Source organism: Ochotona curzoniae, unplaced genomic scaffold, assembly GCF_017591425.1.
Source record: "Ochotona curzoniae isolate NIBS_2020 unplaced genomic scaffold, NIBS_Ocur_1.0 patch371, whole genome shotgun sequence".
Taxonomy (NCBI): domain Eukaryota; kingdom Metazoa; phylum Chordata; class Mammalia; order Lagomorpha; family Ochotonidae; genus Ochotona; species Ochotona curzoniae.
The window spans coordinates 836,022-863,400 of NW_024466941.1; the positions used below are offsets into that span (position 1 = coordinate 836,022).

At 40.3% G+C, this 27,379-nt stretch overlaps 1 protein-coding gene across 1 annotated transcript in view; it reads right to left on the bottom strand.

Annotated features, from left to right (window-relative positions):
- LOC121167464 (protein enabled homolog) overlaps positions 1-27,379 on the bottom strand; it is a gene marked incomplete at its 5' end in the record, with an annotated part of 68,400 nt that overhangs the window by 9,985 nt on the left and 31,036 nt on the right. The window contains 8 exons of the mRNA XM_040996882.1: positions 452-518; positions 4,495-4,543; positions 5,217-5,274; positions 5,421-5,566; positions 6,888-7,186; positions 8,873-8,983; positions 10,814-11,097; positions 24,186-24,270. Of these exons, the coding sequence (XP_040852816.1) occupies positions 452-518; positions 4,495-4,543; positions 5,217-5,274; positions 5,421-5,566; positions 6,888-7,186; positions 8,873-8,983; positions 10,814-11,097; positions 24,186-24,270 (1,099 nt within the window). The remainder of the gene's footprint in view (positions 1-451; positions 519-4,494; positions 4,544-5,216; positions 5,275-5,420; positions 5,567-6,887; positions 7,187-8,872; positions 8,984-10,813; positions 11,098-24,185; positions 24,271-27,379) is intronic.

The following is a 27,379-nucleotide window of genomic DNA, read 5'->3' on the forward strand; positions in this document are numbered from 1 at the left end:
TAAGAAGATTTTTCCAAAACTGGATTAGAAAAAAATGTATGGAAGATGTTATTCACACAAGAAAGTAGCTACACCCTATTTGAGATAATGTAACACTTCAGTGGTTCAATTTGTTTGGAGGGGTACAGCATGTAAGGTCAAGTTCTTACAGGCAAACTGCTCATCAGCTACCCAGAGCAGGGGACTGTGGATACATAAATAGCTGAGACAATGTTCAAATGCTAACTGGGGAACCCAGAATGAGTGTGTGAGAATTTGATATATTATTTCTCTTTTTCTGTTATTATCAATTTTTCAAAAAAAATAAATTGAAAGAGATAAAAGCTATCTTCCGTTCCAGGCAATTTGGGTAATAAATGTAGGGTAAAATTATTTCTACAATAAATATGCAGTCTTAACCTCTTATTGAAATACAACATAGTACAAGATTTAGAGGGAAAAAAACCAATACCTGGAAATGACAGGTGACTTGCTGCCATTCATTGTATTTGTTCTTTCCCAAGGTTTTCTTGTTGGTTCTTTAAAAATAAGAAATAAATGTTATCTTATATTCTTCTAGAGTTATTATAAAACAACGAATTACTAAATGCCATCATACTTGCTTATGTGGTTGTAATAAAGATTTAAAATTCTAAATGTGAAGGATTCTAATTTGCGCAATACTAAACCCTAAAATAAGAAGTAAGCGTGACATTTCCTAGGAAAAACATAGACTCTTATGCCAAAAATATAATAATTCTATAAACCAGAGGGTAATAGGTTTCTTTAATACAGATGTAAAAAGAAAAAGATAATTTTTATTAACTACGATAGTTTATATTAATTAGAATGGGATATTTACCCATACCATTTTAACTGCCAATGGTCAAACAAAACAAATAATGTGTATAATGTCTATGTACTACAACTTTTTTTTTTAAAGATTTATTTTATTTTATTTGAGAGTCAGATATACTGAGAGGAGGAGAGAGAGAGAGGAAGATCTTCCTTCCAATGATTCACTCCCCAAGTGAGCGCAACGGTCGATGCTATGCCAATCCGAAGCCAGGATCCAGGAACCCCTTCCGGGTATCCCACATGGGTGCAGGGTCCCAAAGCTTTGGGCTGTTCTCCACTGCTTTCCCAGGCCACAAGCAGGGAGCTGGATGGGAAGTGGAGCTGCCGGGATTAGAACTGGCGCCCATATGGGATCCTGGTGCGTTCAAGGCGAGGACTTTAGCCGCTAGGCCACGCCGCCAGGCCCCACAACATTCATTTAAAAAAAAATTTATTCCTTTACTTGAAAGGTAGAGTGTCAGAAAGGGAGAAACACAGAGATATCTCCTGGTTTGCTCTCCAAATGGCTCAAACAGCTGGTGTGTCTCAGGATGAAGTAAGGAGCCAAGAACTCTGTCCAGTTCTCTCACAGGGTGACGGGGTCCCAAAAACTGAAAACATCATCTGCTTTCCCCAGCACTTTAGCAGGGATCTGGATGAGAAGCGGAATATCCGGGTCTCAAACCAGTGTTCTGACAGGAAAGCATTGCAAGCTGTCGCTTAACCAGCTGTGCCACAATGCCAACCTTAGCATCATCTCACCTTAATTCAAACAGGCCTCTTGGGTAAAATACTCAGATAATTCAAAATAAATTTGGGAATCATGAAATTGAATTGCACTTCCCTGACTCTTAAGATAATTCTTGGGACTCAGCAATCAGTACAAAAGATTATACTGGCCTGTGAGGTTATGATTCCACTGCACAGTCTTAACAAAGAAACTGCACCAAGTTCTGAAGTCCTTCAACTGCCTTCAGTGCATTCTCCTTTTGGTAGCCTGTGGCCTCTCAAACCATGCATATAAACAACTAAATGCAAACTCTCTCAGGATTCTGAATTTCCGTGGTGGCAAGCAGAAATGTGGGCATTAAGCCTTAAAATCTCACCAATCATTGATTCCTCCCTTTCTCACTATATTTTTTAGTCTTTAGTCTATATTCTAATAGCTAAAACATTCTCTCAGTGACCACCAGAGTCGTAACAAGTTTCAGAGCTGACCAGGGAATATCATGAGGTCCAGAAAGATGGAATCACCAGAACACCCCACTGGCAGCTGGCTGAGCAGATAGGAACAAGTCCTGAATAAACAGATAATTTGAAGGGGGCAGTTGTTACCAAAGAGGTAGGTGGAAAGGTTAGGAAGCATTTCCAAGGTGGTCAGAGTGCAGGCAGTAGAGAGATCTTCCATTAACCAGCCAAATTCTTTGTCTTTAAAAGGTACTTACTTATTTGAAAAATAGGAATAAACAGAGACACCAAGACCAAGGTCCATCTATCGGTTCACTTCCCACATGCCTGCACTGTCTGGGACTGGGCCAAAGCTGAAGCTGGGAGCTGGGAAAGCAAGCCAGGGCCCCTAGTGGTGGGTGGAACTTAGCTGAGTCATCACCACTGCCTCCCAGGGCGCACATGAGCAGGAAGCTGGAGCCAGGCAGCAGAGCCATCAGACACTCTGACATCTTAAAGGATGTCTTTCCCTCTAGGTCAAACACCTGCTCCCCCATTAATCTCAGAAGGGCTCATGCAGTTGGTTGCGAGGAGGAGTGCAGTACAGTGCAATTCACTCCCCTGGGAGCAGAGAGAACAAGGCTGTCTTCTCTGGAAGGAGCCAGATGTGTTCAGGAGGAAGTGCACACTAGGGTTACCTTCAGAGGGTCTGGATCTTAACTTGCATCAGCTGCTGCAAGCATTTTTGAGGAGTGCAACAGCAGATGGAAGATGTCTGCCCCTACCCCCACAAATACCCCAACAAAACACATCACACCAAAAAGAAAACCGAATGAAACAAATAAAAACCAAGCCCCAAGCCCAACTGAATGAATTCTTCATTATATTACAACCACACACATGTGCTTGACTAAAGGTTTATGAAAACACTTCCCATCCAGCTCTCTGCCTGTGGCCTGGGGAAACAGTGGAGGGTGGCCCAAAGCCTTGGGACCCTGCACCTGCATGGGAGACCCAGAAGAGGCTCCTGACCCTTGGCTTTGTATTGGCTCAGTTCTGGCCACTGTGGTCACTTGGGCAGCGAACCAGTGGACACCAGATCTTTCTGTCTTGTCTCTAAATCTACTTTCCACTAAAACTAACAAATCTGAATATATACATATATAAATTAACCTGTTTAAGAGTCCACAGGTGTGTTGAGGAAACTAGTTACAAGGTAGACATGTCAATGATGACATGCTTACAGTGTCACTACTCAAAATGAGACTGAGGGACAGAGAGGGTGGGGTCTATAGTCATACACAATAATGTATTTTGTGAAAATGCAAGCCTAGAGGCAAGTGGTAGTCTCTCTAAACCAAAACACGTTGACTATACACAGACATTTCCCTAAAATGGTGCCTTAGAGACCACCTAGATACTAATTCAACATTTTTCTTTTTTGTCATATCATTCCAAAATAGATCAGAAGGGAGACAGTTTAACTCTAAAGACTTCAAATATGAAGAAGCAATATATATTTGAAACAATTTCATATTCTCAGCTTGGATATGGTACTAACCACCTCCAGTAAAATACACTTTGCTAATATTCCAAGTATATCTTCTAAGCCCAAGAGTCCTCCATATCAGACACTTTGCTGAATTCAAGAACACTTTCAAAAGCTTTATCTTTTTAAGCTTCCAAGTTAGAAGTTTTATTTTTCTGATTATCCATACAATTCAAATGAATGCTTCAGATTATATCCTTCTCAATTTGACAATGTTTTGGAACAGCCAGCACTGCTAGCTGACATGTCCACTTGTTTACCTTTAAGAATCAACTACTGGGCCCGGCACGGTAGCTTAGCGGCTAAAAGTCCTTGCTTTGCAAGCGCCGGGATCTCAATATGGGCACTAATTCTAATCCCGGCGGTCCCACTTCCCATCCAGCTCCCTGCTTGTGGCCTGGGAAAGCAGTTGAGGCCAGCCCAAGACCTTGGGATCCTGCACCCGCGTGGGAGACCCGGAAGAAACCTTTAGCTCCTGGCTTTGGATCGGCTCAGTTCTGACTGTCGCGGCCAGTGGAGGAGTAAACCAGCAGATGGAAGACCTTCCTTTCTGACTCTCCTCCTCTCTGTATATCTGACTTTCCAATAAAAAATAAATAAAACTTAAAAAAAAAAAATCAATTACTAAAAATAGTTCCCTTTCATCTAATCATGTATTTTCCTTCTTTTTGTGAACTGAAATCACCAACAATAATAGACAGAGAATACGAAAAACTATAGGTTTTAAAGAATCATATGAAAAAACTTTTTGAGACTTAGCAGCTCTCCCATTATCAGGAATAAAGCAGCAGGATTTCTGGGTTGGCGAAAGCTAATGTTTTTCAGGGCCAGCCATGAACTTGAATATCACAGAAAGCAAGCAGCCACTTGGTTCAAACACAGGAGAAAGAGGGATTCTTAAGCGGGCAGGACTAATATTTACAGAACGCTTCTAAATGTTAAGGTACGTCTCTTCAACTTACCAGGTGTGCTTGTTGAAGAGGCCTTAGAAGTTACAGGCTCTGACTCTTCCTACATATAGAGAAACATATATTAACATCACAACCTACAGTTGGACACCTTCAGTGTTGAACATTTCTACTTCCAATTCTCTTTCTGCTCATTCCTTCCCCTGTCCTTGCCCCTTCCACTTCCTCTCTGGTTTCTTCCTTCTGTCCCCTTCCCAGTATTTTCACCTTCCACCTTAACTCCTTTCCTTGACACATGTTCTCGCCAAGAACCTGTACAAGCCAAGGCTACGAAGTCCCATGTAGGAGACAGATTTGAAGAGTGCAGGGAGAGCAGTGGTGTGACTTGTGAACACTAACGTGTGTCACAAAGATGAGTGTGCTCAGCTGCAGTCAGACGGACCGGGGACGAAACTATACATATATCAGCGGCACAACTAGGAAGCAGAAGTTTACCCAAGGAAAAGGAGGGAAAACTGCCGAGGGAGTCTAATGTCTTCAGATCAAATTAAGGCAAAGAAACCCAGATTCTAAGACATCAAAAAACTCAAGTCAGGCTTAGAAACAGATTTAACTCCATAGGCTTAAGCTTTCATGCTTATCCTAACTGATAAATAAGACTCAAACACTAGAAAATTTACAAAGTTCATATTAGGTGGCCTTTGACACAATTCCCAATTTCTAGAATGAACAGTCCTAGAATGTCACATTTTAAAATGTGTTCTTTATTCACTTACACTTTTGTCCTCTTTTGGTTCTGTTTCTATTGTTGATCCCTTTTCAGCAATTCTTCTCCTAGAAAAAAAGCAAGTCAGATTTAAAAAATTATATCATACAAACTCCTCCTTCTCCAACAGGGAAGAACTGCGTCTAGGTATCTGGGATAAACTTACAAAAGTCCCCTCAATTTTGTACATTTTTATTGCAATGAAATTTCTTACCTCCTGGCCAGCAGGGCACTCATTTCTTCCATTAAACCACTACCCCCTAAGGGAAGAGGTCCATTTCCACGACCTGTATCTGTTTTGGATGCTGCCGAGTTCACACCAATGGGACTCCCTCCACTGGGGAAGGAGGAATCCTCCACCTTAATGAGAATCGCACACATAACAAATGCTGTGGTTAGATGACCATATTTTATTAATATTACATTCAAAACAGAAGCATCTTCAATGTTAACTTCAAATAACTAAACCTTAGGACCCAAAAGAGTGAACAGCCCTGACCTTACAGTATATGGACATTTTTGCTGAAGTCAGTATCACTAGTAATGGGACAAAACAGCATCACAGGTCTCCCAATGTAATATGCTGAGAAGAACAACTTAACTGTGGTGTAGTCCCACTGAAAAAAATGTATAACCTGAATCTAACCTTGAAGGAAAAACTCAAAGATTATAAAAAACAGCTATCTTCAAAAATATCACAATAGAAAAACAAAACAAACAAAAAAAACTGAAGAATTATTCAATTATAGTAAATTAAAGAGATATTACAACTATACACAACATAGGATCTTAAGACTTAGGAAAATAATGACCACAAAAGACATTGCTGCACAGTCAAATTTGAAATGTATTTGTAGACTATAATATTTCAGTTATTAAACCTTTAGATTTTTATAATTATACTGTGATTACATTGGAAAGATTTTATTCATGGAAGTAGTAACCTAGCGACCAAAGTCCTCACTTCGCACGACCAGGATCCCATATAAGCACCGGTTTGTATTCCAGCAGCTCCACTTCCCATCCAGCTCTCTGCTTGCGGCCTGGGAAAGCAGCTGAGGAGGATGTCCCAAAGCCTTGAGATCCTGCACCCACGTGGGAGACCTAGAGGAAGCTCTTGGCTCCTGATCAGCTCAGCTCTGGCCATTGCAGCCATTTGGGGAGGAAAGCAGTGGATGGGAGATCTTTGTTTCTCTTTCTCTCTGTGAATCTGACTTTCCAATAAATAAATCTTAGAAAAAAAAAATCATGGAAAGTGTGAAGAAATCAGGCATGGTATCAAAATTTCTTTGAACTAAAACAAGGTTTTAATTCCACTTTCTACACTTGACCTTAACCAAAAGGCCGAGAAGCGATGTTCAGCTTCTACGAGCTTTTTGAATGCTCTCGTTCTAAAAAATTCACATTGACGTATTCAGGAAAACAAAACAAGCACATGATGTCTCTGATTTTCAAATCACATGGACAAAAAGTGACTGCAACAGAAGAAATAGAAGGCAAATATTGATAAAATGTTACTCAGTTATTCAAACTATTCTTTATACCACTCTTGTAATTTTTCTCTAAAAAATTATTCCCATTCTTTAAACCAAGTAAGATAACAACATAGAGTTCAATAAATGCAGTCTTTTGAGTATGTTGAAACAATACATAAAAACACAGTAATCTGTAATGTATTTACCCGTGACACTTTCCTAAGTTTCGCTCCAGCAATTGCAGCTGCAAGTCCAGTTAAAGGGCGATTGTCCTCTGATATGGATCCCGAAAAAAATCCAGATGCAGGGAGGGGAGGGGCAGGAGGAGGTGGTGGAGGAGGGGGCACTTGATTAGGAAGAGGAGGAGGGGGAGGTGGTGGTGGAGGCCCAGAGGATGGCAGTGGAGGGGGTGGTGGAGGCCCTGGGGGTGGAGGGAGTGCTGTCTGGACAGGGCCTGATGGGAGAGGGGGAGGTGGAGGAGGTGCAGGTGGTCCCAAGACAATGCCTGATAGAAAGAAATGTTAAATAAGGCCATCAATAAGAGAACCAAATTAATGATATTTTATTTGGAAAGGTAGGTAGATTTATGCTACATTACACTGACTCAAACCTTTACTACAATCTATCACATGATTAAAATCTAGATTAGTTTTAAAAAGATGAAAATATAAGACCAAATGTATAAATCTACTTAGTTTATTAAGATTTTAGTAATAACACTATGCAACAGATAATCTACAGTTTTCCTCCTTGAAGATTCAGTAAATAAAGTAAATGCTGATAAACTTTAAAAGAGAGGTTACGCAGCACTGGAAAAAAAAACCAAAAACACAAAAACCTTGGTATACTAATAATGCAGTGGTAGCTGGTATCATTTGGGAAGGCAGACACCAAATCATCAGTGTGAATCCTAAAAGCTGAGTCAATAAATCCTACTATTATTTAGACATTTGGTTATTTGAAGTACAAAGGGGCTGAAATAAAAACATAAAACAGGGGTGGTCCCAGGTTTCAGTATCTTAAAAAAAAAAAAGTACTCCTGGCATTTAGATCCAGTATCTAGCCAAGACAGATAATCAATGGAGTAAAGGAGCTTACTAGTACAAAGGAAACCTCTCAACATAACTAACTGAATAACCTAGAGTTTGAAGTACAGCTGTTCTAGCTTATAGGATGACAAAAGACATTTCCAGGGGCTAGGATAATGGCATAGCTGGTTAGGGTGAAACCTCACCTGTAAGGTTCACAGCCCATCCAGCTCCCAGTTAACATGCCTGTGAAGGTAGTGGAAGATGGCCCGGTACTCACATGGGAGACCTGGCTTCAGACTGACCCAGTCTGAGCTACTGTGGCCATCTGGGGAGTGAACCAGTAGATTGAAGATCTGACTCTCCCTTTAACTCTTTGAAATACACAAATTAAAAAAAATTAAAATAAAATAGGCTGTTAAGCATCTTAATTACTTATTAAACCAGATCCTCTCACTTGACAACCTCCTGCTTCTGTTACCATTACAGCTAGGTGTGTGTGTTGGGGGGTAAATGGGCAGGGCATATATAGAGGATGAGCTCTTTCGGTTGTGTCTTCAGACCACTTCCCGTAATCCTGGACTGTGGGAACCTTTAGGGAACATGCCAAGTTTGGCATCCTTTCTGCTTCTCCTGTAAATTTAGGATTCAACCCAGGGCTTAGTTAGGGTAGATTCATCCTGAAAACCCAAGGTAGGAAGCCACTCAACATAGCAAAGTCCCCAGTACAATAGAGTTCCACATCAGAACCATTCTGGAGGACACTTCAGAAGATCACTCCAATAACTACAGCTGGGAAATAAGTAGATGGTCTCTAAGCTCCTCCCAAAATTCAAGACAACTTGGATCAATGTGGAGCCCTCCACTCAAACTGCAAACAAATAGACCAGCAACGAATGCTAGAAAACAACTTTCATAATACTGAAGATGCTAAACACTAGCTCAGTTTGAATACTCCCTACATTAAAACTCCAAGTGCAATAATCCAACAGAATGAAAAATTCTTTCCACTTCAACTTTCTAAATAAAAACCAAAACATGGCACGCTGGCATTTCGATGTTTCACAACTGAAACACCCTACCCCTCCTTCTAAGGCACTGAAAGGCTGTTGCCATGTAACACTTCAAGTGAGGAGCTGTTAGTGGCAATAAGAAAGCCTTACCCTGTTGGGCTGGAGTCTCGGCCGGCTGAGAGGCTGTCTGCAAGCCTGGCTCAGAAGCAGAGGAGTCTCCCAGCACAGAGTTTAGAGGAGTCTCAACAGAGGCAGGGGCAGCTGCAGAGGGAGAAGGGAGAACACTAGGCTTGGATGAGGGAGTTGAGGCAATAGGGGTGCTTGGAGGAGAAGCTTGAGATCCACAGTGTGAGAGTGATGCGAGGGAAGGCAGTGGAGGCGGTGGCGGTGGCGGCGGCGGCGGTGGAGCTGCTGGCCCTGAGGTAGGCGGTGGAGACACTGGGTATGTTACAGAATCAAGCAGCCCGTTGGGAGCTGTCGGTGACGGAGGCATTTGGGGCACAGGAGAAGAGACACAAACAGGGAGGACAGGCCTTGGACCAGTAGCTTTGCCTGGGGGGCTGCTAATCATTATTGGAGGAGATGGAGGGAGGGGCGAAAAATTGGAAGTAGACCAGGCACAGGGCTTCGTAGCTGGAGGCTGAGAAGAGGGTGTGTTCACAGGAGAAGAAGGTCGAGAGTTTTTGTTCATAGGACGAGGAACTGTAGCATAATGGGGAAGAACAGGGTGGAAGGCTGAACCTAAAGATGTTGCAAAACGTGTCGCTGAGTGTCGCAGTGGTGGTGTAGGGGGTGTGGAAGTAGGTGGCAAAGCAGTCACTACAGCATAATCAGGAGTGGCCTCTGACACTGGAGCTGAGATGACTTTAGCATATGATGGAGGAGGTGCTGAAGGAGGCTGGCAACTGGAATACTCAGGAAGTGGAGCGTTATACAGGGAGCTGTCTGGAGATGGAGCTGGACAGAGGTGGAAAGCAGCAGCAAGAGACAGGATAAAAAGGGAGAGAGAAAAAGGGAGCTAGTGAAGCCACAAAACCAGCATTCAGACAAAATGCATAAATGTAGACTACAGTTAGTACCAGAGAATTAGGCACATTCTTATTAGGCACACAACTTATTTTTACCCAAGAAAATTGAACTTTAACTTGTAAATACATCTTGAGATCCAGAAGAATGAAATATGCTTTTCTAATAAGTGTATTTATAAATTAAATTAATTTGTACTCTACAAGAGAATAGTAATTGTTTTAATTATTATTTAGTCCACTAAGGGGACATTAAGATTATATAAATAGGATCATGAACAGAAACAGTAATAAATGTAATAAATAGCAAAACTGGCCAAATGTTTACTCCAAAAGGTAAGTAATCTATGCAATGCTTATTTGTGGAAAAGTTTTATTCAGTCATAACTCTAGAAAGTAACCAAGCAATAAAAAAACAAATCCATTAACTTAAACAATCAACCAACCTATCAATATTTAATCAATGTACATTGAGACATTTGATATACGTCAAAAGAAATAACACTTAAATCCTGATTAATCTTAATTTTAGTGAATGTTAAAATACCAACATTTCAGACATATCTTAATCTTAATGCTTTTCTAAAAATTCCATAAAATTTAGTAATTTCCAAAATACTGGAAAATGTAAACTGCTAATTTTTGAAGAAAGTATTTTTTGATTTGCCGTTTCAATTCCCCCTCCAAAAACTGCAGATCACAATGAGGCAAATTTCTTGCTGAATGACACTTTACTACTACATTTGCTATTTAAGATAATTTAAACAATTTCATGAGGGAAATATATTCCAAGTTCATCCAACATAAAAATTCCACATAAAAACACACTTTATCGCCCACTTGCAGGGAATTAGAAAACCAGAATGCAGAATAAAAACTTCTAAGAGTTTTCTTTAACTCTCTAAGCAATAAAGGCAATACAGAGAGAAATAAAAAGAAACGCTACAGCAGTCAGTGCTGCACACGTTTCCCAACTTGGAACATACGGTTTAATGTCCAAGTACTATCTCAAGTGTGGAATATTCTACACTGCCACCCGCACCCAGGAGAGCGAGGCACTCCTTACCAGCACTGGAGACTCTGCGCTCACGCTCCCGCTCCCACTCCAGCTGCTCCTGCCGCTCCAGCTGCTCCTGCCGCTCCCGCTCCAGGCGCTCCAGCCTCTCCCGCTCTAGCCGCTCCTGCCGTTCCCGTTCTTGTCTCTCTCTCTCCAGTTGCTCTTGCTCCAGTCGCTCTCGCTCTAGCCTTTCTCTTTCTAACCTCTCTCTCTCCAACCTTTCCCGCTCCATTCTTTCTCTCTCCAGCCTTTCCCGTTCCAGCTCCTTCTGTCTTTGCTGCTCCTGTAGTTGCCTGGAATTAAGTAAGAAACCACATCAATGGCTGCCCATCATTAAAAAGCCTTTCTTCTCACAATAAGTCTCAGTGAACTTCATTTCTGATTCAAGCGAAAGCAGCATAGAACATGCAATCAACTTCTCTCCTGCCCCACGAGGGAAGGCTACCTCACACAGAGATGACTTAGCTTTGCACAAAGGAAAATAATTTCTCTAATTAGCATCATGCTGGATGAATGCTTCAGCACATTATGCCAAGCAGTGCCTAGTTTCACTTGTACTTTTTATGAATAAAATGTGACATAAGTGACTTTCAAATGACACAACACTTGAATAACCAAGTTATTAACCATTTAATGAAAAAACCCAACAAAGTGTTCCCTAATTCCTAAAATGTACCATTGATTTTAATCATATAAGTAATATGCTATAATTTCAGAACATATAGTTTTGGGCTACAGCAATGGCTCAAGAAACAAAATGCTAAATGAAAAGACACAAGTAAGAAAAATAAACTTTTAAGTAAAAACTTTACTTTGCTGTGAAGGACTTATGAAAAAATAATGCATGGATTTCCACACACACAGTTTCAATCAATCTTCTTTGGACTCCAGATATACATAAACCTAGACTATATATGGGAACCATTTTTCTGCCAAGGGTCATTGGAATGGACATTATTCATGGGCCACACACAATTATTAGCTTAAAAATTTGCCTTCTGTAGACTTGCTGAATTTCAAATTCCCACCTATGGTTGCCTTACATGGCCTTGAGGCTGGAGACTTCCCCACACCTGTTCCAGATCTTTCCTCATGTTAAAAAACACACATAAACTTTAACAGACAAATAGAATGGAGTCATATTCCTTTACTACTCAAATCTCGCTTTTTCTTCCCCTTAATGTGCTGTGACAGTTTCCTAAGGCACACTGGGATCTTTATTTCCATGAGCGGGTAAATCCACCTTGATGAGCTGCCCGCAGTTTACATAATCTCCTATGGGAGAACTTGAATTACTCTAATATTACTATAAACACAGCAGCATACATGTATCTTAATCTCTGAGTTCTCTCTCAACCAGGTTTTTTTTTAAAGATTTATTTTTATTATTTTTTTATTGGAAAGGCGGATATATAGAGAGGAGAGACAGAGAGGAAGATCTTCCGTCCGATGATTCACTCCCCAAGTGAGCGCAACGGCCAATGCTATGCCGATCCGAAGCCAGGAGCCTCTTCCGGGTCTCCCACGCGGGTGCAGGGTCCCAAAGCTTTGGGCCGTCCTTGACTGCTTTCCCGGGCCACAGGCAGGGAGCTGGAAGGGAAGCGGGGCTGCTGGGATAGAACCTGCGCCCATATGGGATCCCGGGTGTGCAAGGCAAGGACCTTAACCACTGAGCCACCGTGCTGGGCCCGTCCAGTTCTTTTTTTTTTTTTTTTTTAAGGCATTTCAAAAGATACAATTTGAAATTTCCAATGACTAATTATCAGCACAGCTCTCACCTGCTGGTTATGTCCCAGGTGTTTTTAGATGAGTCTATGTATTATGTCACTGAATCTTCCACACAATGCTATGAAATATGTGTAGAAAGAATGCTGAAAAGGATGGTCAGTATGAACATACAGACTTGCAAAGCAGAAAGACTGAGATGCCACAAGATTTTTTTTTAATCTACTTAACTGAAAGTCAGTTTTACAGAGAAAGAGGAAAAGACAAAAAGTGATCTTCTACCTGCTGGTTCACTTCCCAGATGGCTCCAGCAGCCACTGCTGGGCCAGGCAGAAGCTTCATCTAGGTTTCCCATACTGGTGGCAGGGATAGTTCTGTATTATCTTGGCAAGAATGTATCAATTAACTCTACCTTTCTAACAATGGTCTCTTCCTTTCACATCTGTATTCAGTATAGCACTGTGGTGACAATTAGGCAAGATAATCCTTTCCCATCTCTTAAGTCCTCCTGACAAGTAAGTCAATCCTTCTCCCTGCTCAGAAACACACTGCCCTCCTCCGGAAACAGCAGAAGCAGCCAGAATCACTTCGCCCAGCAGCCATTACAGACACAGACCATAACTAACAAGACCAGATCTTCAGGATGCAGTCCTGAAACACTAACTGTCCATGTTCTTGAATGATAATGTGATGACGGCACAGATGGTGGCAAGAAATCTGATATATTTAGAAGAAGGTTAATAGTAAATTAGAGAAAAGTCACCTCTAAACCTTCCTCCCCCTTCTAATATCCTGCATCAAATGAATAAACTCAGCCGTGGCCAATATTAAATTTTAAATATACAACATGTGTCAAAAACTAATGGTTATGGGCCCAGCGCAATGGCTCAATGGTTAAGGTCCTCGCCTTGCACACCCGGGATCCCATATGGGCACCGGTTCTAATCCTGGCGGCCCCACTTCCCTTCCAGCTCCCTGCCTGTGGCCCGGGAAAGCAGTCGAGGATGGCCCAAAGCTTTGGGACCCTGCACCTGTGTGGGAGACCTGGAAGAGGTTCCTGGCTTTGGATCGGCATAGCATTGGCCGTTGCGCTCAGAGAGTGAATCATCGGACAGATGATCTTCCTCTCTGTCTCTCCTCTCTGTATATCCGCCTTTCCAACAAAAAAATAAAATAAATCTTTAAAAAAAAACCTAATGGTTATGTTTAACACAACTCTGTACGCAGTACGTTGAGCCCAAAGGGCAAATGATACATCCCTACAACTCTAATTAGAATATATCTGAATACAGAAGCTGAGGGAAAGAAAGGAATTAAAGCACCCAGCTACACCAAGAAAATCAATGAAAACATCCAAGTTTTTAAGTCTTTTCACATTTGGATGTCACCTTTTTATTGGTATCAAATACAAGTACATATTTCAAAAACCTGCAAGAGAAACCAGCTCATTGCTGCAACTATACATCCCTATTTCCTACTTTCAAGCTGTTTCTTCTGTTTTAACTTTTTTTTTCTTATTCTAATAATCAAGCAACGTTTTAACTTAGATAACTACTCTGTGAGAGACGGCTCACAATTCCGTCACCACAAACAAGCTCTTCCCAATACGGTCATGAGAGAAAAGTGATTTCTGCTGGGATCAACATTCAGGGTTTTCATTATTACAAGGATAACACACATACTGCTCACAGATGAGCCACACAGCATTCTATGCTACATTAATTTTTTATTATTCTTGTTCTTAGTTTTCCTACCCCCAAGTCAAAAGCAACACAAAACCTTTAACAACAATCAACAACACAAAGTTAAACTCAGAGACAGGAGGAACAAGTAAGGGGTGAGATGACACCGGAATAATCACTGAATGGTGTTGACAGCAGGGTGTAGTGACCTAGGAAGGTTAAGTTTTCTAGGGTTTTTCGTCTATAAAAGATAGGGCCCACTGATACATGAAAAAGAACACACCAGACAATATTTTCAAGTTCATTCATATGATAGCTTAAAGAGGCAGTTTATTCGTTGGCAAGATTTTTGGTTACAAAGGAAAGTGTTGAGCATCTTGGGTTGATTTTTAGCCTATTCACTGAAATCATGCCCATCGAAACATTATCTCACAAAAAAGCATATCAAGAAAACCTCTAGCTTACAAATCATCAGCCACAGAAACGATTCCCCTAATACGGACGTTTTTTAAAGCAGACTTTCATGTTTTCGTGTCTAAAACAAGACATTTGTGCATCTTCTAGGGAAATTCCTAAACACACATACTTCACATTTCTCAGAATTATCACTGCAAATCTGCCTAGTGGAAAAACATGTGGCTCCTCCTGCTGAAAAGGGTTTTGTCTACAATGGACTGTCTTCTTCGGTCACAAACAGAAACTGAATATTTTTCTGAACTACCAGTGTTATAGTTTTCAACCATGGAAAACTTTTGACAGACTATTGTAACATTTTTAGTTAGGATATGCAATCTACAATAAATTGAATGTTTCTGAAAGTGATAAAGACTTCTTTTAGAAGCAATTATACTACAAATCAGTGCTATCAAAGTCACTAAAGCAGGCATTTCTATCACCAAAACACATTTCTTTTTTTTTTTTTTAAAGATTTTATTTTTATTACAAGGTCAGACATACAGAGGGGAGGAGAGACAAAGAGGAAGATAGATCTTCCGTCTGATGACTTACTCCCCAAGTGACTGCAACGGCCGGTGCTGTGCCAAACTGGAGCCAGGGGCCAGGAATCTCCCCCAGGTCTCCCACATGGGTGCAGGATCCCAAAGCACTGGGCCATCCTCAACCGACTTCCCAGGCCACAAGCAGGGAGCTGGATGGGAAGTGGAGCTGCCGGGATCAGACCAGCGCCCATATGGGATCCCGGCACTCTCAAGGTGAGGACTCCAGGCGCTAGGCCACCATGCCAGGCCCCAAAACACTTATTTCTCTCTCTCAAACATACATAAATATGGGCCTGACACAGTAGCCCAGCAGTTAAAGTCTTTGCCTTGCAAGAGCCAGGATCCCATATGGGTGCCGGTTCTAATCCTGGCAGCACCGCTTTCCATTCCCTGCTTGTGGCCTGGGAAGGCAGTCGGGCACGGCCCGAAGCTGTGGGACCCTGCACCTGTGTGGGAGACCCGGAAGAGGCTCCTGGCTCCTGGCTTTAGATTGGCTCAGTTCCAGCTGTTGTGGCCACTTGGGGAATGAATCATCGGACAGAAGATCTTTCTGTTTCTCTTCCTCTCTGTATATCTAACATATATATATGAATATATATTCATATATATTTATTCAAATATATATATAATTCAAAGACTTATGAAGCAAGTAAAACACAAATAACAAAATTTCAAAATATCTTTCATCTGGCCTTGCAATGCTAGGTAAATAAAAATTATACTCTTGATATAGTTGAAGGAAGAGAGGAAACTAAGAAATTATTCTGAGTTGATAACAGTAACATTGCTATTACAGACATCTGTCAGAAAATAAAATTACCCAGATATTAACATGGATTGTAAATTGAAAGGATTTCAAGAAAATAACAAGTGAAAAATGCATGCTATTTGACTGTCTTGGTATCACACAAAGCTCTGGAGTGAATACTTACAAAAGGAGGCGGTCGACTTTTGGTCCATCGTGCCTCTGAAGGCAACCTGAAGGTCTGTACACTCTCATTGCTTCAGTCCCTGGGCTCCACTGGGATTACTACTCCCCTTTTTATAGCTTTCAGGTAGCAGTGGTGATTTGTAAACTATTTATAGATGTTAACTAAATGAAACTCTATGTTGAACTAATACAGGACTGACTCATATTGCTTAGAATATATTTTTCCTTCATAGCCAAGGAAGCCAAATAGTAATAATGTGAACAGGAACAAAAGAGTGATTTAATAAATGACATATACAGGAAAACTAAGCTATCACTATGTTACTATAGTCAAGGTAAAGGATAGTAAGATTTAATATTTAAAGTATAAACATCTATCAACTAAACTTCATGGATTAAAATTATACGTATGTCAAGTGATATTATAAGGCATTTAAGAAAATGGTAATCCTCTCACCAATCCTCACCATATCTCCCATTCTCATGATATTTAATTTTTCAACAGTCTCGTTGTTACAGCAATTGTTTCATTCTTTTCCAGATTTAGATGTTAATTACTAACTTCTGACTACATCAATGATGTAATGCCTATCCTCTAAATCCCCTAGATCTTTGCTTTTCCATTCTCTCAATAAAATCACAACACCACTGTACATACATTCATATTCAGTTCTATTGCTTACTGCTTGTAACATTCACTTTCTAGAACAATTTCTTTATTATACAACTCTTGGTCTGTTAAGCTTCTCCTATTTGGCCCAAGCTCCCCACTGGAACTGCAAACCTTCCTGCTATCACCAAGCACACTAATGGTGGATTTCTTCATCCCAGACCCACTGGCTCCAATTGGAAGTACTGCTCCCTGAGTCTGGTTCCACCTTAAGTCATACTGGGAGTCATTGGTTGTATCTCTCTTTCTCTTTAATACTGTTTATATAGTTGAGAAGGATGCACACTCCTATGGGTTTCTGATAATGCTGGGGAGGGTCTTAAGTTATAAAGGAAGGCAGGTGGAACAAAAGTTTCAGTCCACTCCCGGACCCCCATGTCCGTAGCAGGAAAATAGGAAAGGGGCTGGCCATTCCTTGCTGTCAAACTACATCAGCACCTGGGGGTGGAGGGCAGTTATCTAATGGCACCTTAGAGACCCCGTTATGGGAATGTGCTCCAAGGGTGTTAACTTGAGTAGTTTTGATAGTTCTATTGCTTCCTGGCCTTTTGGCTAAGATTGAGTATAGTTTTGACAGTTCTGAGACATTGGCAACCCTGAGGCACCAGTATTAAGAAAATCTGTCCAAGGCATATTGGCTGATCAAGTCCACCTCAGTACATTCACAGGCCCAGGAACATGTTGCAAAGCTTGGCCAGGAGAGTGGTCTAACCTATTGTTTTTACTTCTGAGAAGGTACTTCATGAGCTGGCTGTCATGTCCTCTGTGTATATCTAGACATACTGTCCACTGCACAGGCATCAGCAACTGAGGAGGACAGTCCCGATGCATGCACTCCATGATCAGACCACATATGCAGTGATGTTCCCTGTGGTTGGGGTTTGAGTCCAGTGGTCTAGTTGGGGAGTCCCCTAAGAACCTCACCTGAGGTACCTCAGATTTGACTCCTGTGTATGCCAGCTAGTACAGGGTCAGGTTCGGTCCATCACCTGCACCAGCCAATGCACATACCAGTGGATGCAACTGCCTGGTCACTTCTGCCATTAGTTTCATCTCTCTTGCAAACTGATGGGTGTTGCAGCCTAGCCCAGCACAAATCAATAGGTGCTGCATATCCACAGAGGTGATTCTCCAGGGTTTCATAATTCATAGTTCACTCTCATTTTAACAAACGTCTTTTCAAACAGCTTCACAGAAATTTATGCAAAAGAAGTTTTGGTTGGAAAAACTGAGTTTCTTTGGACAATCTGCAGCTTCCCTGTCCCCTTGCTTCTGACATCCTCTTTATTTGCCATTCATATATGAATTATTTATTGCAAGCTACAGAAGGAGAGCAGAGCAAATGCCATAGACACATTATAGCCCACAAAGCCTAAAATAGCTCCTTTCTGGTCCTTTACAGAAAACGTAGCAGGCCCCAACCTAGAAGAGCAAGTTCACTGGGTTCCATCAAACTATCTTAGTTTACAGTGTCAGTTCATTTTGCTCCCATTTTATGTGACGTGTATGTCAGACCTCCTAATATGACCTTACATTGTTATTTTTCATATAACATCTCTGTCTTATAACTAATGTCACAGCAATTTCCTTATAACTAAGGTCACAGCAAAATCTTATTTTGTGAATGTTGTTTTGTACTAACGCTATTCTTAAAAACACATTCTTGGGGTCCAGCGTGGCAGCTCAGCGGTTAAAGTCCTTGCCTTGTAAGCACTGGGATCCCATATGGGTGTCGGATCTAATTCCAGCAGCCCTGCTTCTCATCCAGCTCCCTGCTTGTGGCCTGGGAAGGAAGTCGAGGACGGCCCAAAGCTTTGAGACCCTGCACCAGCATGGGAGACCCAGAGGAAGCTCCTGGCTTCAGATCAGCTCAGCTTCAGACTTTGCAGCCACTTGGGGAATGAATCAGCGGATCAGACAGAAGATCATCCTTTCTGTCCTTCCTCCTCTCTGTATATCTGACTTCCCAACAAAAATAAATGAATCTTTAACAAAATATTCTTAGTCACTAAATCACTTTTTTAATCACCACCCATTTTACTTCACAGATTAAATCTTGAGGCCAATGCTATGGTGCAGTCAGTTACACTGCCAGTTGCAACTCCTGCATCCAGTGTTACAGTGCAGATTACTATCCTGGACGCTCTGCTTCCAAGCCAGATTTCTGCTAATGTGCCTGGGGTAACAGTGGGGGGTGGCAAATACTTGGAGCCCTGTCAACCACAGGAGACCCAGACGGAAATACTGGCTCCTAGCTCTGGTCTGCCTGAGTCTGAGCTCTTGAGGCTATTTTGAGAGCAATTAGTAGATGGAAGATCTCTCTCTAAATAAAAAGAAAAATAAATATTAAAAGCAAGTTTTTATTTTTTAATTTATTTTTAAAGTTAGTTTATTTTTAGCATTGTTTACATAGTTGAAAGGGATGCATGCCCATGTGGGCCTCCGATTAGAGTAGGGAGGATCAGGTACAGAGGAAGGTGGGTGGGACAAACATTTCAGCTTTATTTTCCTATGTGTCTGCAGGGGAAGAGTGGGAGGAGGCCACTCTTTATTATCAGTGCCCAGGAATGGGGGACAGTCATTTGATGATACCTTAGAGATCCCAATGTGGGGAAGTCTTTCAGGGGTGTTTCTTGAGTGGTTCTGATAGTTCTCAGAAGCTCAAAACAATTTTTTAAAAGTATTTTCTTAGTTCTCTAAAAGCTACTTTAGTGTATTTCTGGTTTTCTGCTCCTTAATTTGCATAAAATGTCAACTGTTTGCTTCACATTACAGAAGCTATCCTCAAAGGCCAGAAGCTCCTTGGTTGTCCATGTCACTCATACCAATAAATAGCACACAAAGGCTGATTAAAAGCTCCTAAGTAAATCAACTTCATTGGCAGGGACCTCGAGTACCAATATCTCTAGTCCCAAAGAGGAGGAATCTTGAGGTTCTTGCCTGGAGTTACAGGTCTGACTGCCAGTGCCCCGGAGCTGAGCAAGGGAAAGGGACCAACAGGGCAAACTTGCCCTGAATCCCTCTTTTTAGCTGGTATACACACACATCCCCTCCCGCTGTGCCTGTTACACCTGCAATCCACACAACAGGCTGGTGCTTCTGCTAAAGGCCAAGCAGCACCTCTACAACCCTCATGTTTCTAACAAGCAACACTAACAAAAGTGTTCTTAGCTAGCTAGGCTGAGAAGTCATCTGTCTATTCTTGAGCTATTCTGCTATATATTTACTTCAACAGCCAGCTACTAGCCAAGGGTTACTGTTGAGAAATTAAAATACATAGTTTAAGATATGTTTTAGTCTCACCGCCTGCCAAATGAAACATTACATTTTTTCGAAACTCCACACAAAAACTTTCTTTTTTCTTTTTTAAAAGATGTACTTATTCTTATAATTTCAGTGTATAGCATTAAATGTTACTAAAATCAATTTAAAGTAATTTCAATTGTTTACATAAATTTCTTTAGAATGGAGTTCTTAGAAGATTTTAAAATCAGACTTAGTTTGCATCACCCAAGTTGAGAATCTATTTTGAAATGCTGGGCCCAGAAGTGTTTCAGATTTCAGAATATAAACACACATAATGAGGTATTTGGGGATCGGAACCGAGTCTAAAGAGTCTGAAATTGATTAAAGTTTTATATTTTATACATAGTCTGAAAGTAACTTTATATAATTATTTTAATGCACCCAAACTTTTTAAAGGTATACTTTTATCTTTTATTTGAAAAGAGTGAGAGATTAGAGACAGACATTTTATATCCACTGGTTCATGCCCCAAATAGCCACAAAGGCTAGAGCTGGGCTGGTCCAGATCCAGGAGCCAGGGACCTCAGCCCTCATTCACTACCTTCTCAGACCATTCGCACAGAACTGGATGGAAAGTGGAGCAACTGGGACCTGGCACAATGACTCAGTGGCTACATCCTCGTCTTGCGTGCAACAGGATCCCATGTCCCAGCTGCCCCATTTCATCTAGCTCCCTGCTTCAGGTCTGGGTGAACACAAGAGGATGTTCCAAAGCCCTAGGACCCTGCAATCATGTGGGAGACCTAGAAGAGGCTCCTGGCTCTGGGTCAGCTCAGCTCTGGCCACTGCGGCCACTTGGAAAATGAACGAGCTAGAGCTTCTTTCTCTCTGCTTGTATAGATTAGATGGGATCCTGCAAGATCTTAAGCCACTAGGCCACCACACCGGGCCCAAGTCAGTCACATCTTTGTGAAAACTCTTAAGACTCTTGAAAGTGGAAGAAAAAAAATCACCTACAAAGATTAAGTGATTGTTTTACAGAGACTGAAAATATATAAATCCTGAAAGTGAAAGAAAGGGACCTGGCGTGGTGGCGTGGTGGCGTGGTGGCAAATATCCTCGCCTTGAACATGTTGGGATCCCATATGGGCATCGGTTCTAGTCCTTCCCATCCAGCTCCCTGCTTGGCCTGGGAAAGCAGTTAGGGACGGCCCAAAGCCCTGAGACCCTGCACTGGTGTGGGAGACCTGGAGGAATTTCCTGGCTCCTAGCTTTGGATTGGCGCTGCATCGGCTGTTGTGGTCTCTTGGGGAGTGAATCATCAGATGGAAGATCTTCCTCTCTGTCTCTCCTTCTCTTTGTATATCTGACTTAGGGATAAAAATAAATAAATAAATAAATCTTAAAAAAAAAAAAAAGAAAGAAAGTGAAAGAAAGGTGATGGGTTTGCTGAAATGGGAGGAATCTATAAAGCAGGAGAGTGCACCACCACTGCCCTGTTCCAACGGAACAGTTAAGAGACACCAGGGAGGGCCCGGTGCGGTGGCGCAGTAGCGGCATAGCATCGACCGTTGGGCTCACTTGGGGAGTGAATCATTGGACGGAAGATCTTCCTCTCTGTCTCTCCTCTCTGTATATCCGCCTTTCCAGTAAACAAAAATAAAATAAATCTTAAAAAAAAAAAAAAAAAAAGTGACACCAGGGAAGCTGTAGGCCACAGTGGTTAAAACATTGAAAGAACTAAACCAGCCACTCACTGGCAAGGTTAATACTTTTTTTCATGCAACAAGTTAACAGGAACCAACTGTTACTTGATTAATCAGGGAAATACAAACAAAGACATATTCCTTTGGAGTCTGGATGAAGTCTTTAAAAGCAAGAAAAGTAAAAATGGTTTAATGTGATAAATTCTAAGAATCAGAATGATGGGAAAGGCATCATCATACAGCAGTATTTTTTTTTAATCACCACTTTGTGTTCCTTTGTACTCCTCAGCATTTTCTTTGCTATATAAAAAAGTATAAGAAAAATTAATCCAGTTGTAATAAAGTACTAAAAAAAGTTCACTTGATGGGGTAGGCATTGTTGTGAAGTTTGTTAGGGTGCCTCCTGGGACATCTTACATTCCCTATTGGAGTGTGGCTGGAGTCTGATTACTATGCTTCTTGATGAAACTCCCTGCTAACATGCCGGTGCAGGTGGCACACAGGGCTGAAGCACCTAAGCCCCTGCCGCCCACCGGGAGATCAGTTCTCGCCTTTGGCATCCAGGTCATTGTAGGGATACAGTCAGGGCTGGACTAGACAGAAGCCAGAGAATCAGCAATTCCATCCAGGTCTCCCAGATGACAGGCTGGGAACCAATGACCTGGCCATAATCTGCTGGGACTCAAATTTTGATATGTGATGCAGGCATCCTAACCCGCTACAGCACAACTCGAGCCCCAGAAAATAATTTTTAAAAATCACAATTGCTTTTAGAAGTTTGAGTTTCATCTTCAAAATGACTGAAGTCTTCAAGAAAACAAGTAGCGTACACAACAAACCAAATTTAAGATAAACCATTCCACACTCTTTAGAACAAAGAACCCCAGATACAGATAAGTACTGGCTGCTAGTGTTAGCACTTTAATAGAAGAAACAATCGAGATGAGATAGGAGGTTTTAATAGCAATTAGTGAAAACTCAATATCCAATTCCAACTAAAACTGCAAGCTGAGCACTTCCGATAGCCCTGTGGGCACTGAATTACTCATTTGTGACCCTTTAATCAAAAGCAACCCTAGATACGGGTCATTTGTGTTTCTACTACGTATTGGTCTGGCCTTCAGCAACTACCTGAAGAATGGCTTGCTTGTCCATTTTATATTGCCACAATATCCAGTGTGCTTCTGCCTCTTGGTTCCTACTGTTATCTGCAACTGGGTTACTATCAATACTACTAAGATCATTATTTATTATTATTTTTCTATGTGTGTGTGCATATAAGACAATCATTTTTTGTAATTTCTAACTTCAAATTATTCTGGTTTTTCTTCTTCAAAACTATCAACATAATACCAAAATTATATCTTTTAAACTTGTCTTATTTCTACAGAAACAATTTTATTTATATCTATTATACTATTATTTAGAAGAGTTTATGGATTTTCACCAAACTTTGAGGCTATTTCTAGAATGATCTCACAGAATTCATGTGTATGTAGGCTCTGTAGGACAAACAAAATTAATGATAGTGAGCCTAGCAGATATACTCCAAAGCAGATAATGAAATCATAACAAGAAATCTCTTCTCCCAATTGTCAGGCAAACATGATGCATGTAGTAAGACATTTTTATATGAGAAATGCAAATGGAGCCAATGCTTCAACTGGGAAAATTAATTTATATGCTATAATGGCCCATCTAAACAATGATTATGAACCATAAAGAACAAAACAAGGGTGACCTGCTAATGATTAAAAGCAACTTTAGCCTCTCAAAAAAAAATTAATCACTTTGATGAGCTTAATTTTAGCTATGTAATGCATCTGTCAAAACTATTCTGCTGCAAACCGGTTTATCATTTGGACTGTCAATTTAGGGAAAACAAAACAAAACTAAAACTAAATGAGGCTCTATCATAACTTCAAATGTATTTCTGTTTTGGCATGATGAATATATGCACCTCACTTCAATCAGCATTTAATCACAAACAGAACTGCATATTTTACTACTAAACCCTAAGATAATATCAAGATCAATGCCTTGTGAACCACCAAAAGCTACGTCAACTTTCTAGTTAAATAACTGAGACATGTGGAAGGCTAACAGTCCACACACTGCTATCATGTACTATAATTTATATGTTAGTATAATTATATTACATTATATGTAACTATTACAAAAATAAGAATACATGAAGTGTAAATACTTCATATACTGTTAAACCTCAAATATTTTAAATGTTTAAGGACAATGTTTTCAAATTTAGAAAATGTTTTCATAACTGTGTCCAGCCTAAGAATTATCAAGTCATTTAGCAGTCTTGACTTTCAAGCAGCTAATAAGACAGAATCTGTTTTCAACGTTAGTAGCTTCACAATTTGCTCTTCCTAAGAAAAAGTGTAAATAATAGCTCATTAATTTACCTTCTTTGAATTTCCATTTCTTCTTGGGATGGGCCATTTTGAACTTGGGCAGGTAGTTGTGAATTTTGTCTAGGCAATGTTGGCCCTACAAAGGGAGGAAAATATTACATATGAGCATTATCTTTATATCTAGCTGGATGGAGGAGATAAAGTCATGAGAAAAACATAAACCATCACATATTTACAAATGTGTCTCCTTTTTGTCTAGCAAAATAAAAGGTAAGCTTTACATAACACACAGCAAATGAAAGACTGCAACATAATGCTGCCATCATCTCCAGAAGCCTTATTTGAAACAAATGGAAAACATCAACAATAAAAGGAAAAATAAACATTTATATATGAAGAGCTTGAGTAAAACAAGTGTTCAATGAGCATCTGAAGAGGCACCTAAGCTTGACATTTTCTAAGACAATGAGACATTCTCTTTGGAATAATTATTCATGAAGTGGAAAGGAAGAACTTAAATGAAAAATCAGAATTCAAAAACTCACCTAAATAGAACACTGGAAATGAAAAAACAGGAGAGAGAGAGCATGAGAACCTTATTACTAGACTGAAGTATGCTAGTGCATTTATCAAACTTGCCCAAGTTAAGCTGCCATTTTTGTCTACTGGCCTGGCATTGACTGGTGGAAACAAGCATTTGCTAAACTTCCATACAGTAATTAAACTACTTATCTTAACAACTTTACTCAGCTGGGGAAATTTGCTTAACTTCCACAATAATTAGCCCATTTACTGAATTTTTATGTAATACAGATGATCTTAAAAATACTGCATTTGGGGAAGAAAAGGAGGGGAAAAAAGGCCCAGCATTCACACCAACTTAGTTCTGTCACAAGAAGCTAATGATCATTCACTCCCACACATCACGTATAGTGCAGACTAATTCCTAGCACCTTACACAGAATTCTAGGCCTCTAGATTGAGTCATCTTAGTGTCACTGGGCACAAAAAAACTCAAATCTGTCACTAAATTAGACCTAGTACACAACGTCTAAGATTAAAAAAACAATAAGCTTGAGATTCAATTCAGCAACAACACAAGAAATAGCAGTTGTCCTCTACTCTGGAGAATACGACTACATACACACAGTAATGAATTTCAGTGCCAGCAAATGCTCCTAGTAGGAAAGTGTGCAGGTACTAGTATAAAAGTAATTTTTTTGTTTTAAAACTGGAGCAAATTTTTGCAATCTATGATCTAACAGCACAAAGTATGTTTATGATAATGGAGTAAATTTCACAATTAGAAGAAAAGGTTCATTAAGATATAATACAGAACTGGTATATACTAAGTGTAGAAACATGGAAATAATTTAATCTGAACTTACCTACTAACTTTTCCCTATATCCTTACCAACATTTTTTACAATAATCATTTAATTTGTCCTCTAAAGACAAACTAGATGATACCTGCACTTATATATTTCATTAAAATTTCTTAAGTCTATTTTGAGAATCAAAAAAAAATACAAAATGCTAATCCCAACAACAAAAACATGTTTTAAAATCAAAATTAAATACACACATAAATGAGTAAATGAAAATATATTACTATTATTTGATAAACAGCCTAGAATTCCTTTTTTGGCAAATTAATGTTATTAAAACCAAGAGACAGTTCCTATTAAGATCACACGCTGATGTTCAATATTTTTTAGAAAAAAGATCTCTTGTGGCAGAAGAACAGGGACACATGAAGTGGAAAGGTGAATGGGAGCAAGGATAAAGAATTTGGGAAATATACTCTGTATATCTAAATTTGTACTTATCCAAAACTATTAAAAGCAAGCATGGGTAACTCACAAGACCACTATGGTTTAACTAATTTTTAAAAAATACATGAGTATGTAAGGGCAAACCTCAAGCTATTTAAAAATGAAATATCTGTATGTCAGTGTTAATACGATTTGCCATCCAGCTCAAGGAAGGACGTTGACCAGTCACACCAAGGACAACTATAATACCTCAACAGCAGTGTTACTATGGTCAATTCGCCCACTAAATCTAAGTTTTAACTCAAGAATGTGTGATCTCAAGAAAAGGATGTAGTTTTGTCACCATTTCAATGTAGTCTTGATTTTCTTAGCTTTTAAAAAACACGAGTTTCAAGTAATTCACAAAACCAATTTTTTTGATGGGGGAGGTTCTTTTAGTAAGCTTGTTTGGCAGACCTATCCAGAAAAGAGGTCTTTAAAATGAGGGGAATATGGGGAAAATGCTGTGGTTCATACCATAATCATAAAATAATCTACTACAGTTAACGCCTATAGCTGGGAAATCTCAGGGATGACTTTTAAGAAAGGAAAATTTTGACCCAGGACCAATTCTCACAGCTTCCTCGTCACATGGACCACTTGCGTTTCCAGAAACTTCATCAATGGGGAGAAGGAAGAGACTCCTTCCCCTTGGCATTTTCTCACAACTATTTTAATTCAGGTGTGGTGTTTGTTTTTTCTTCATCAGTATGGTCAAACACACTGCAATAACTAGTACACTGAAATTTATATGTACTTAAAAAGTATAAACATATTATTAGAGTTTCAAATAAACTATGATATTCTGGTACATAAATACACATTTTCTTCCCATCAAACATCTTAACAGGTATTATACAACTGGTAAGAAATACCAAACGAGGGCGCGGCGCAGTGGCCTACCAGCTAAAGTCCTCGCCTTGAACGCCCAGGATCCCATATGGGCACTGGTTCTAATCCCGGCAGCTCCACTTCCCATCCAGCTCCCTGCTTGTGGCCTGGGAAAGCAGTCAAGGACGGCCCAAAGCTTTGGGATCCTGCACCCATGTGGGATACTGGGAAGAAGTTCCTGGATTCTGGCTTCGGATCGGCATAGCATTGGCCATTGCGCTCACTTGGGGAGTGAATCATTGGATGGAAGATCTTCCTCTGTCTCTCCTCCTCTCTGTATATCTGACTTTCCAATAAATAAATCTTTTAAAAAAAAAAGAGAGAGAAATGCCAAACGCCCCATACACAACAGAAGCAGCAACTACGAAGCAGTTGCTGCTCTACTTTTTATACTTTAACTCTGACTCCGCACATCATAGTTTTAGGTGGGCATTGTGTTTTCATAAAATACAAAGTAGACACTTCCAATAACCATTTTGGTGGGCAAATGTTAAGTGTTTATAAGCATCAAGTGGTCATTAACAGCTCTTGTGGGGTGGG